General features: G+C 46.0%; 1 protein-coding gene across 1 annotated transcript; it reads right to left on the bottom strand.

The window, feature by feature from the left end:
- Positions 1-556: 556 nt before the first annotated feature.
- On the bottom strand, positions 557-11,696 carry chd1l (chromodomain helicase DNA binding protein 1-like). The gene is made up of 25 exons (XM_070960746.1): positions 11,494-11,696; positions 11,118-11,230; positions 10,271-10,377; positions 10,063-10,174; positions 9,941-9,972; positions 9,744-9,825; positions 9,498-9,660; positions 9,248-9,403; positions 8,546-8,638; positions 8,354-8,450; positions 8,166-8,239; positions 7,849-7,959; positions 7,155-7,269; positions 6,573-6,726; positions 6,262-6,448; positions 5,943-6,088; positions 4,811-4,974; positions 4,540-4,730; positions 4,329-4,427; positions 4,148-4,218; positions 3,853-3,967; positions 1,561-1,669; positions 1,206-1,460; positions 914-998; positions 557-822 (listed from the first exon to the last, which is right to left on the bottom strand). The coding sequence occupies exons 1-25, from the start codon at positions 11,585-11,587 to the stop codon at positions 703-705; spliced, it is 3,045 nt and encodes a 1,014-aa protein (XP_070816847.1). The 5' UTR covers positions 11,588-11,696; the 3' UTR covers positions 557-702.
- Between the last annotated feature and the right edge of the window lie 486 nt (positions 11,697-12,182).

Here is a 12,182-nt window from a genome sequence, read left to right as displayed (position 1 = left end):
CATGAGGAAGGCGAGTCCCCACACTGGGACTGTGAGCAGTTTTATGTCGTCACAGCATGAGTAAAAGACACACACAGTTCTATCTTTGTGAGGACACTCATTGGCATTATGCATTCCCTAGCCTCTTATCTTTACCTTAAAATAAACCTAAAACCTTAAAATAAACCCAATTCTAACCTAACCTTTAAAACACACACACACACACACACACACACACACACACACACACACACACACACACACACACACACACACACACACACACACACACACACACACACACACACACACACACACACACACACACAGGCATGTTTCCATCTTTGTTGGGGACACTGACTTACATTCATTTCTTGGAGATTTACCCAAACACCAACTATAACTCAAGTCTTCACCCTAACATGTGCTGATTGACATTATAGGGACTTTATGTTTGTCCCCATGAGGACATTAGGTCCCCACAGTGTGTCTGTGAACAGACTTACGTCCTCACAACATGAGTAAGACATGGGCACACAGCAGTGCTGAGGTGTGTTTTCTTTATTCACTCCTCCAGTCGATTATAAATCACTGAGTGCAAACTGTCTTCAAACGATTTGACATTTGGTGCGTTTTCAAGCCGCCGCTCACACATTTCATTCCAGCTTCATACAAAAGGTCATTTTAAAAAACAAGATGTAAAAACGGTGAACGTCAGCGTCGTCAGAGCTGATGCAGGAACGCTTCGGCGTTGACTCTCCGCTGTTTGGAGAAGCAGGACTCCAGCCAGTCCTTCTGCACAGGGACAGCCTGAGCGTACTGACAGACCAGATCCCGGAGCTCCTGTGCACACACATCACAGCAACCGCAGTCTATCAGTGGAAACAAGGTCAGAGGTCAGATCAGTATCAGTGGGCTTCAGCGTGATCCTCACCTGTGTGTGGATCCTGTCCTCCACCTCTGCCACGACGTGGGTAACCTCCGGACTCATGATGTCCTCCTCGTCTCCATCATAAGTGCACTGCAGCTAAGGAGCGCACATGAACACACACAAACGCTGCAGGTGTTCCCAAACAGGAGCCAATTAGGTAATATTCATAATTTCAACACCTGAGCTGGGAAGATGAAGTCGAAAACGTGCTTTGACATGAATTATCTCACACGTGATGACTGCAGCTTATCGGCTCAGTGCTGCGCTGAAGACGTCCAGTCTGAAAGGATATGTGATCAGGTAGCGTGCCAGCCTCTTCCTCTCTGATGCGGGCAGGTTGTAGAAGAAAACCCGGACTCCCTTCATGAAGTCGGGGAGCTCTGCGGGGCCGGGGCTCCGGGCGGGGGCCGAGGGGCTGGGGGTTTCTGCTGCCGTCACGTCGGTCGACCCGCTTGAGTTACGCAACTGCGTTTGAGTGGAGGATGCTGAGGCGGCAGCGGTGGATGTCTGAGGCGGAGCGGCGTTCTTCGCTGCTCTGCTGTGATAATATCTGTCAGCCAAGTTAAGAGAAAACGACTTTCAGGGAAACAGATTCTGAGAAAAAAATAAAACCTTTTCAGATTTTATCCGCCGAAGCCTTTCAAAGATACATGAACGTAGGGATGCCTCTGGAGGCCAGGTGCTTCCTGATCAGCCTCTCTGTGCCGTACCAGTTGAAGCCTTTGGTGGCGTGTCCGATGCGAGGGAGGTGAACACTTGCTTTGTGGGAAAAAACATAAAGATATTCAGAGAGCAGCAGCATATAACTGATACAGAAGACACAGAAGGACTCGTATAGAGACGAAGCTGGGGTGTTAGGGGACTAAGACAGATAACACAATTGAAACAGGCTATAAACAGGATTAAACAGCTTAAGTCAAAATTATTTTTTCTTCAGAAAATCCATTTGACCATCTTGGTATCATCATGCTACATCTATCTTTAAATACACATATGGAGAAATTCAGTCATAATTCCTCTAATTGGAAGCGAGGTGCTGCAGAACCCAGAATCTGTTTAATTCATTGATGGTAAAATAGATATTCTGAGTTAAATCCAATGCCTGCACAAGATGGGAGGTGTTTAAGGGATATATTAGAGGAGAAATCATCAGCTACACAAGCTCAAACCAACAAAGAACAGAGATAAAAACAAAAGAAATCTTTAGAGATAAATCTCAATCAAAGAGATGATGCAACAGAATAAAGAGATCTGCTGTGTTTGAGGACCAAATCTAATAAATTATCTGCTGATAAGGCTGCAAAGAGTGGCTCAAATAAGCTTATTGTGGTTGTGGAGAGAAAGCAGGGAAACGTCTGGCATGGAGAGTTAAAAAATGTAGTCAGAGAGTGATTAACAGGAAGTCAAACAGCTGATCCGCTCTTTGAATGAGTCTCATCTCAATGACTGGCCGTGTAAGCACAATCATTTCTAACCCTCCTTCAATCACTCTCTCTCTCCACCATCTTTAGTGAAGGACCTCCATGTGAGCGGCAACCTTCCTCCATCTGATCTGATCAAAAAAACACCTCTTAAAATACCTGCAACTGAAACATCTCACATCCTCAAAATCTAAGCGCGTAACAGCCGAGCCGCCAGCGTCACGTAGAAGATCTCACACTTCTGAAGCTGAAAGGACAGAAGCACTTTTCTCCATTACAACACAAACTGAATCATCAGACGTTCCAGACACCTGTTTTTAATGCGGGGTGTTTGTTTGAGATACCTGGAAACAGTTATTCAGACTATTTCTGTGCAAATCTGTGTTGATGAGGCCCACATGCAGAGGATGCTACTGTTAGCTTTAATTTAACTTTAACTGACTGGACTCCTGTAGACCTTCTGCGGGCGGCATCCTGTACTATTGTGGAGAAACTGGCTTATATAACCAGAGGAAGAGGAGCAGGAGAATGTGGGAACATCTACTGGAGCTTCTTAATCTGCAAGGTGTGCTGAGTTGTCTCTGTTAACTGGAAAACAGGTTTCAGTTTAGTTACCGTCGTCTGTTTTTCTACTTTCGAAAAAAAAAAAGAAGCTAATTCAGAGAAACGGCCGGTGAGGGTTGGCACAGCTGGACCACTTCCTATGTTTACGATCTGCTCGAGCAGAAGAAGGCGGGGCGGCTGTCGCTGATGCTGCAGAAAAGCCTGAAGCGTCTGTTACCATGAAACACTGCGAGGGGAGCAAAGACAGAAGCGTTCAGCTCCAGATGTTCTGAGCTGCTCCTCTATCGTGCAGCACCCGAGGGAAAGTCGGAGTCTTGTTCTCCTAATTGTGTTTGCAGGAATTTGTCTGTGCACACACGGTGACGCCAGCAGCATAACTCAGAGCGCGTCCTGCACATCCCGTCAGTCAAGTCTGACAATCATCAGACACTTCATGCTCCTCCTTTCTTTGTGCCCTCACAGAGGCTCAATTATGAGCACGTTATTAACCCCCTGAGACCTTAAAATAGTTATATTTCATCAAGACTCCACGTCTCATTTAAAAATCTGGCAAAAATAAACCAGATCCTGTAAAAAAGATTCAATTCTGCGCTCCTGAAAAGTCCACTGAAGCGCAGCGTTTGTGCAGGCTGTGAAAATGTAAACAGTTAAACAATGTGTCGAGCGTGGTGAAATACAAATTGATTTTTCCTTTTTATGATTTACTACTTGCAGCTGTGATTGTGCTGCGTCTCCATAGAGGTGCAGGACTTGAAAACTGAGCGCAGGGAGGGTACAAATGTGACACAAAACACTCCGAAACTGGGGTGATCTGGCGGTTATCTGAGATGCTCATTAAAGCGCGGATGACTCACCTTTAAAAAAGTCTTGACTCTACAAATGCACATTGAACAATCAACTTGAAACCGACGGCATATTAAGTGTCTGTTAAACAACTTGAACGCTCAGTGTTTGTACCCTTGTTTCTTTTGGCCGCAGCGTAAATCTTCTTCAGGCCTTCGTCCAGAGCCGTCAGGAGGATCCCAGACAAGTTGTTGGCTTTGTCTCGCTGCTGTGCCACTATCAGGGCCAACTGAGGTGACAGGAAGGAGATGGAAACAGGTCGAGGCATTATCATTTTCATTCTCTGCCACCACACATAAACCACAACCCGGAGGATGAGCGCTGCTGCTGCTGCTGCGAAGAGGCAGCAATGCGCGATCATGGAAGTGGCATCTCCAGGCAGTTTTCAGCATCTTTGTGCAGAGCGTACCTGATCCTGACCGTCGAGTCTGGACTGTTTGTCATCTATGGGGAAGAGCAGCACGTTTCCAAGGTCCAAATCTGAAAGAAATAACATTTTCACGCTTTATTCACGTCATTAAAGGTCTTTGCAGATCGAGACCTTTAACGACATGAGTAATAATTCTCTTTGAAGCTATGATTAATGGTACCTTTCATCTTGCCAGCCAGTTCATACTGCTTTGGTGGCTCATCTGATCTCACCTCTAGAGCTGTGAACAAGCCTCCCCTTCCCCACCGGCCTGAGTCATCTACACAAAAATGATCATAGAAGAAGTGCTGAAGGGGCGCCACCTTATCACTTCGTTATCAGCCCATCGTGCAAAGTGCGATGCTGCTATGTGGCGATAAAGTAGTTCGTACCAACACAGTGGACGATGATGGCGTTTCCCTGAGCGGCGTGAGGATGAGTGACGTCGCCCAGAACGTAGTGGATGTCTGTGCTGTCGGAGTCTGTGGAGCACACGCTGCTGGCGTCCTCCTCTTCTTCTTCCTCGCTGTCCACAGACGGCAGGCAGCGTGACCTGTAGCCGCTCGACTCCCACCACGCCATTCTGCACGAAGACGAACACGCCAGTTAAAAGGTGACGTCAGAGAGAGTCGAGAAAGAAAACACAAACTGACAAACGTGTACTTTTTCTTGTATTTCTGCTCTTGTTGCTTCTTCTTCATGTCCTCCTGAAGTTTGGCTCTCTTGGCTGCAGCCTCCTCTCGTCTCTGGCGCCTCAGCTCCAGCTCAGCCTCAGTAAGAGGTTTCCTCTTCCTCGCTGGGATCCCAAGAGCTACCGACAGGGAAACCTGGGAGCACACGCACAAAGTCAGTTACTGACATGCAGAAGTCAAATATGTATATTCACCATGACTGTTTACTCCATGAAGTACTGCATCCTAACATGGCAGACAAGGGTTTGCCTGATTTCTGTGACTCCTGGTTTCAAGTGCACAACAATTCAAGGCATTTTCATTTTATTTTCACCTGTCACTTCCTGACTTCAGTGTATAAATCTCAGTTCATTTGGCATGGCCATACGAGGATTAGTGAGGAGAAATCTGTGTTTATAAGGAAGGAAAGGTCGTCTGTTGATGTTTGGTATCAACCCTAAATACTTCCGTGAAGCTGAATTTAACCTAAAGTTAAATATCTTGTGTGCAAAGCTGCGTTCAGGTACAACACAGATTCCAGAAAACTTGGGTTGCATCCTGGAAAGGCTCAGTCATTCACAAGCGAGGACGGAGCGAAATTCACCGCTTTGTGAACACGTGATTGGATAAAGGAGATTAGGTGATTTCGGTGAAACAAAATAAAATCCACTTCATGTTTCATCGTTCATCATACAATGACTTAAGGGTTACTCTTTTTAGTAAATTCTCCTTCAGTCTGATATTTTTTCTGGATTACAAAATAATTTGAGCTGTCCTGATTTTGGAACAGAAGACGGAGTTGTTTGTTTCCAATGTGAAATCTAATGAGCTGTGGGTCTGTGTGAGCTGGGCGCATGTATGCATGTATGTGCATTATGACATAACTAACTGGCAAGTCAGCAAACCATAAACACACAAAGACATGAAAGAGAAACTGAACTACAGGTATGAGGTGTGACCTGATTCAGTGGGTTTTGCATCCACTGTCATGCCCTACATACAATATCCAACATGCGCATTGACCTGAAACAACAATATTGTGCACCCTCTAGATTTTCCACTAATAAATGCAGTGTTGTCAGATCTAAAACCATCAGCTGGAAGTGAAGGAGACGCCATCTTACTCCAGCTTTGTGTCTGAGAGCTCGTCCCTCTCCTGCAGCCTTCTGGAACTCGGCCAGCTGATCCTCCAGCAGACGGTCAAAGCTCTTCTGGTCGTCGGCGCTGGGGTCTCTGCTGTAGTCTTTGCCCTCAAAGTAGTACATGTGGTCTGAAGGATGGGACAGAACGACGGTGAGTAACAGAGTACCTTCTATTATTTGGAAAGGAAAATACGAGCCCAACACATGAAGCGAGAACCAAAAGCAAAAGTGAGATGTTTACAGGCCAGAAGAACCCGTTCAACAACAGAGGACGTGATTATCAGTCTGTGCCGGAACGTACTCGGCCCGTCAGAGTCCGAGCTCTTCTCTTCCTCCTCTTCCTCCTCTCTGAGCGAGGTGAAGTCTTCTTCATCCGCCCACTGACCGTCACGCGACGGACCGAGGATCTTCTCCAGTTCCACATCCTGTACGGAGCTCTCCTCCGATGACAAAAGCTTATCAACCCCAAACTTCAAGATCTCACTGAGCTGCGGGGGACAGGAAGCCGTGAGTAGAAAGGGTGCAACAAAAAAAGACAGCTGGAGGGGTTTTGTACAAGGTGGACAGAGACACAGGAAGTGGAGAGCGCAGGATTCAGAGACGTTGACACACCTGCAGTCCTGCAGCAGCTGACTGAGCCTGGTCCAGCAAAGAGAAGCGTCCTTCTTCTATAACAGTGTTGGTGAGGTGCAGCTTGGACACGGCACGAGAGTACATGATCTCCTCCACAGTGTCTCTGGCCAGAAGGCGGACCACTTTCACAGGCCTGGAGGAAGTGACGGTCGATAGAAGATTAAAGGGGTTCTCGCAGATAACACAGATATCAAGGCAGCAGAGGCTGAGTTTTAGAGCCCTGCACAGTGTTGGTTAGGCTTCAGTTCCCATAATGCAGCTCAACAGCATCTTTCATTAGAGCCTATTGAACACCTTTATCCATCAAGCTCCATGGCCCCTGTTTATAATGCAGGTTTGCGGTCAAATATTTGAAGTCTTTCATGGGAACTAGTCTGATTTCACACATCGGTCTGTTAACAGGTGTTGGGGAGTACTGCTGCATACAGGGGAGAGTAGCTGCTGTTACAGGAGGACAATGGTGAATCAGTGGAGCGCTCTTTCAAGCCAAACTACAGACACCTCAGGGGCATCATCTGGTTATCCTCTGTGATAACTGGAGTAACTAAGCATTCACGTCACCTGTTCTGACCAATCCGATGGCAGCGTGCAGCAGCCTGCAGGTCATTCTGAGGGTTGAAGTCGCTGTCTATGAAAATGACCGTGTCAGCAGCTGTGAGGTTCAAGCCCACTCCCCCTGCAAAGACAGCGTGTTAGGAAGCCAGAAGGCCTGAAAACAGCGTGCACATCATGTTTACACTGAGAAGTTAGAGGAAATCAGGTTTTTCTCTTCGAACTTTCTGTGCATAAAACACGCTAAGAGAAGTCGCTGGCCTTATTTGCACGACTGCGTCATCCTGCCACAGCTCTTATCTCTGCCATCAGCTCCCTTTCCTCTCTCAGCTATGTCTATGAACCCAGCTATAGATTTAGATATGCAAAAAAGCTTGCAAGTGCAGCTCAGTCCGTGCTGACTTATCGTGTCACCTTACTCTGTTATCTCCAAACTTGCCACAGCGTCGTTCAGAGGATGCATTTAATCACTAACAAAGCCTTCAACCTTTACCACACTTACTACAGAAACTCTGTCTATGAGCAGGTTATATGAGAAAAGAGGCTGCAAAATTAAAGATGCTTATGATGTATAGGGTGACTCACCATAAAATAGCAGCAAACAACAGTAATTAAAACATGCAAATACATTATTAAGCACAGTATGGTTACCTGATAATGCCAAAGACACAGTTTGCTTTCCTGTTCAACCTCTTTGGCTCACCTGCTTTAGTGCTGAGTAGAAACACAAAGATGTCTTTGCTGCTGAAGTTCTTCACCGCCAGATTTCGTTCCTCCCCTCGGACGGATCCATCCAGACGTTCGTAGCTATAACCTGAAGAGAAAAGCTCAGTTTAGAGAAATTAAAAATGTACCGCTGGAAACATAATTAAAAATGCAGCAGCGTTTTCTCTTGATGTTTCAAAAGAATGTAAAAGGCGGTTTAAAGGATTAGAACTGGACTGTGAGGATGTAAGAGACATGTTCAGAAAGAGAGTTAAACTCAGGGAGAGTAAGAGGTGCCAGCGCCCCCCCGTTCACCTCTGTACTCCATGTAATCCTGAAGTATGTCCAGCATCCTTGTCAACTGAGAGAAGAGCAGGACCCGGTGGCCCCTTCACCACAAACATGCAGAGAGAAAGAACGAAAGACGATCATTTCAAAGTCGCATCAGCGGTGAGAATGAGCCTAAACTGCCACTGGGTGGAGCCCAATAACAGATGACTGACCCGCTGTGGAGGTAAGCGAGGATGCTGTCCAAAAGGCAAAGTTTCCCACTGGCTTCAACCAGATGTTCCCCCATCTCAAAAGGCTCCGGTTCCACGCCTGCCCAGAACAAAGGGAACAGAAGTTTAACATGTGCTGCTGTGTCCCATTAACAGCCAATAAGATGCATTCATTCATCACAGAGCACATCTCACCATCAAACAGGTATGGGTGGTCAACACACTTTCTCAGGTTCATCAAGATGTTCAGCAGCCGGTTCTTGTTTCCCTGCTCGTTTCCAAAAGCCTCTGAAAACAGATTCATGAGAACCGAGTCTGCAGCCGTCCCTCCATCGATGGATTTTTATGCACATTTTGAAGTACCGCCTTAGAAAAGGTTGATGGAGGCGGCAAAATTAAAACAAAACAAACGATTTTACGCCTGTTTGAGGTGGTTTTTGCCTTTTTCAGAAGAATTAAAGCACTAAAGGACAGAATAAAACACCTTTTAAAATCATCTGTTTCCACTCGAAGCTCAATGTTTGAGCTTTAACTCTTTTAATTATGTCCTGGTGTTGCGCTCTCTTCTCCTCCAGCGGTATTATTAGTGGAGCCACCTCCTGCTTCTCTCCATGAACTAACTCCTAATAATGGCACAAAGGTAGTGGATAGAAACAAGCAATCGTTCACATTTTCTTTTGCTGATTTTCTCCAAATTTGGATGGAAGCCAAACTTCCATGAGGTTGCTCTGTATGTATCTTGGTCACAATTCTTTAACAGAACAAATATGTGTGATCCATATAAAGACTGATTGTTTATGTGTTTAAATTAAAAATACTGTCGGCTGATATCATTTTAGCTCTTAAATATCAATGCAGCATCACTCATGCGATACACCAACAGTGCAGACGTCTCACCCAGATCCTTCATCAGGAGGGCTTTGTAGTACTTCTTCTGCAGAGCCGACATGCCGTGGTACACCACCAGCTCCGTCTTCTTCGGCAGATCCACAGCCACCTCTGACTTGACTCTACGGAGCAGGAAGGGCTCCAGGACACTCTGCAGCTCGGCAGCTGCACACAGAAACGCAGTATGACGGACGCAGCCTGCCAGCGTTGACTTAACGAGCAGCTTCCACAACATGCACAAAAACGATGTCTGTCCTACCAAGAGCAGGCTGGCTCTGCACATTGGAGTAAGAGCTGACAAAGTCGTCCGTCTCATCAGCTGCGAAGATGCTGGGCTGAATGAAGCTCAGCAGGGAGTACAGCTCCTGCAGGTTGTTCTGGATGGGGGTCCCTGTCAGCAGGACCCTGAAGCCAACTGAGAACTGCACAGCACAGAGTGAACATGAAAAACAACGTCAACAGCGGTAAAGATGAGCTCTAACCCAAACCAGGTGCAGCTCAGTACCTGGGTCAAGGTTTTGTGCAGTAGTGACTCCTGATTCTTCAGCCTGTGAGCTTCATCCACCACGAGCACGTTCCACTTCCACCTGAGCAGCAGAGCGATTTGATTACATGGAAACATGGAATTAATGCAGGTAAAGCAGCTCAGAGCTGAACAAGGTGAGCAGTGACTGTAGCTACCATAAGTCAGAACACACTCACCGTCTCAAGAATGAAGCGTCTTTGAGACACAGCTGGAAATAAACACATAATAAAGACGGAGACGTCAGTTACAAGACAAATGAACCTTCAGCTCGTTCGGTTCTCATGAAGCAGCCACAGACCTCGTATGTGGTGAGCAGAATGTGAAAGTCCTGAGTGTCTGTCTCCCTCTGAAGCTCAGCTCGTCTCTCTTTGTCTCCCTTGTAGCACAGCACGGTCAGAGACGGGGCGAAGCTGTGAAGCACAGGATTTCATACATGAAGCTTACGGGCGGTGTTGTGAGTGGACTGTAGAGAATCGATGGAGACTCGTATATGAACGTGATTGTACCTCTCCAGCTCCTTTCTCCAGTTCTCCATGACGGACAGTGGACTCAGCACCAAGAAGGGGCCTTTCTTCCCGAGAGCTCCCGACATGTAGACCAGCAGAGAGATCGTCTGAAGGGACAAAAGACGAATTCTTGACATTCAATATGCAGTTTTTACACAGCAGGTCGCGGTGTCTGTGACTTTTATGAGGCACGCATTGAAAAACCTGCCGTCTTAATCTGCTTTGGGCCACATTTGCTTAAAAATATGTGACTGCTATGCAGGACAGACCGATATGAAAATTGATGAGCGTAGTTTCTTGTTCAATCTGCCAATTCTTAGAGGAGAATTTCCAGCCAGTCCAGCGATCCAGCAGACATAATTCAATAAACTCAGCCTTTAACGATGTAACTCCCTCCACCTGTGCACCTCAGATCAGGTAATATTGTGACAGTCAGGGCTGTTATCGAAGATATTTACTGAGCTTATTTTGACATGTCACAGTAGGAAAAGCACAGATGTGAATAATAAAATCAGTCATGGCTCAGTTCCATTTAGCTGCAGGGTCCTGATGTTGTGCATGCTGGCTCGCCATCACACCATCACGACTTACTTTAACATTATTAGTGCTGCCTGTGTTTGTACCAGGTCAAGATGTCTGCAGTTAAAAAAGGGGGACAAGTTTTCAGACATCCTTTCAGTGACGTGAAACAGGAGACGGCCAGTGGAAAAAGAGACGTGCAGAGGAATTTCAATCAAGCAAAAAACATCTGGATCAGCCACAGCGACCAGTTATTCATACATGTTTTTAAAAGAAACGGTCCTGCATCACCATTATAAGACATTAGAGACACTGATGGAGCTCACACCTGGCAGGTCTTTCCCAAACCCATCTCATCTCCCAGAATACATCCCTGCTGGCTCTGCAGGCACTGAGTTAACCACCGCACACCGTCCAGCTGGTAGGGCCTCAGCTGGATCCCTGTGAGGAGACAACGGTCCAGGTTAGCAAAGCTGGGGCTGGTTCAGAGCAGAAGGCTCGATGATGAATCATCTGCTGGAAATTAGGTCAAGTAGGAGATCCGTCAAAATGAGTCTGGGAGAGGAAACACTGAAGACGAGTATTTTAAGCTAGTTTAAAGAGTAGCCGGTAGCTGGTTCACGGTACCTCGCTAAATGAATGAAGACAGCTGAAGTATGGTTCGTGACTTTACTTTACTTTACGAAGTTAACGAGCCTCCATACCTCTCAAACCCCACTGCTGCACGTCGCTCTGAGCGACAGTCGTCTTCTTTTTCGCTGCTACGCTGTTTTTTATCCTTAAGAAAATGTCTGACATGTTTCCGGACCGACCGAGCTCACACGGACACACAAAACCTGCTCCAGCGCAGACATGTACGGACAAGCGAGTCCTCAGTTGACATCAAGTCCAGCTTCACTTCCTGATTGGGTCACGTGACGCCGGGAAAAAGGCGCGTCACAGCCGCGCCGCGCGCCCGTTCAGTCTAATATTAAGTCTAATATTTTAAAAATGCATTAAAACACGCCGGAAAACTTCCCGTACATTTGCAGTATTTGCTTATATACATTTATTTTAAGATTTCAAATACTGTTAATCAGGCTTACATCACCTGGATACTGTATGTTAGAAGTACAGAGATCTTTTAAAACAAGTTCTGAGCTAATTTAAATCATATTTTATAAGCTAATTATGGTTGTTACATATAAAATACGTATATTATTTATTGTACATATATTGACATTACAATATAACACACAGTACATGAAGTACAGAGCAATCATTTTTCTCTTTGTTGCACTGAAGTAGATGTGGTAGCTTATATAATAGAATACTATACAGGCTAAAGGAACCTCAGAGTACTCTGCTCGAGTAAATACTATATACTTTTCAGCGTTAATGCTGTGAATGTGGA

This window comes from Chaetodon trifascialis, chromosome 4, assembly GCF_039877785.1.
Source record: "Chaetodon trifascialis isolate fChaTrf1 chromosome 4, fChaTrf1.hap1, whole genome shotgun sequence".
In the NCBI taxonomy this organism is placed as follows: Eukaryota; Metazoa; Chordata; class Actinopteri; order Chaetodontiformes; family Chaetodontidae; genus Chaetodon; species Chaetodon trifascialis.
This window is presented reverse-complemented; position numbering and strand designations above follow the sequence as displayed.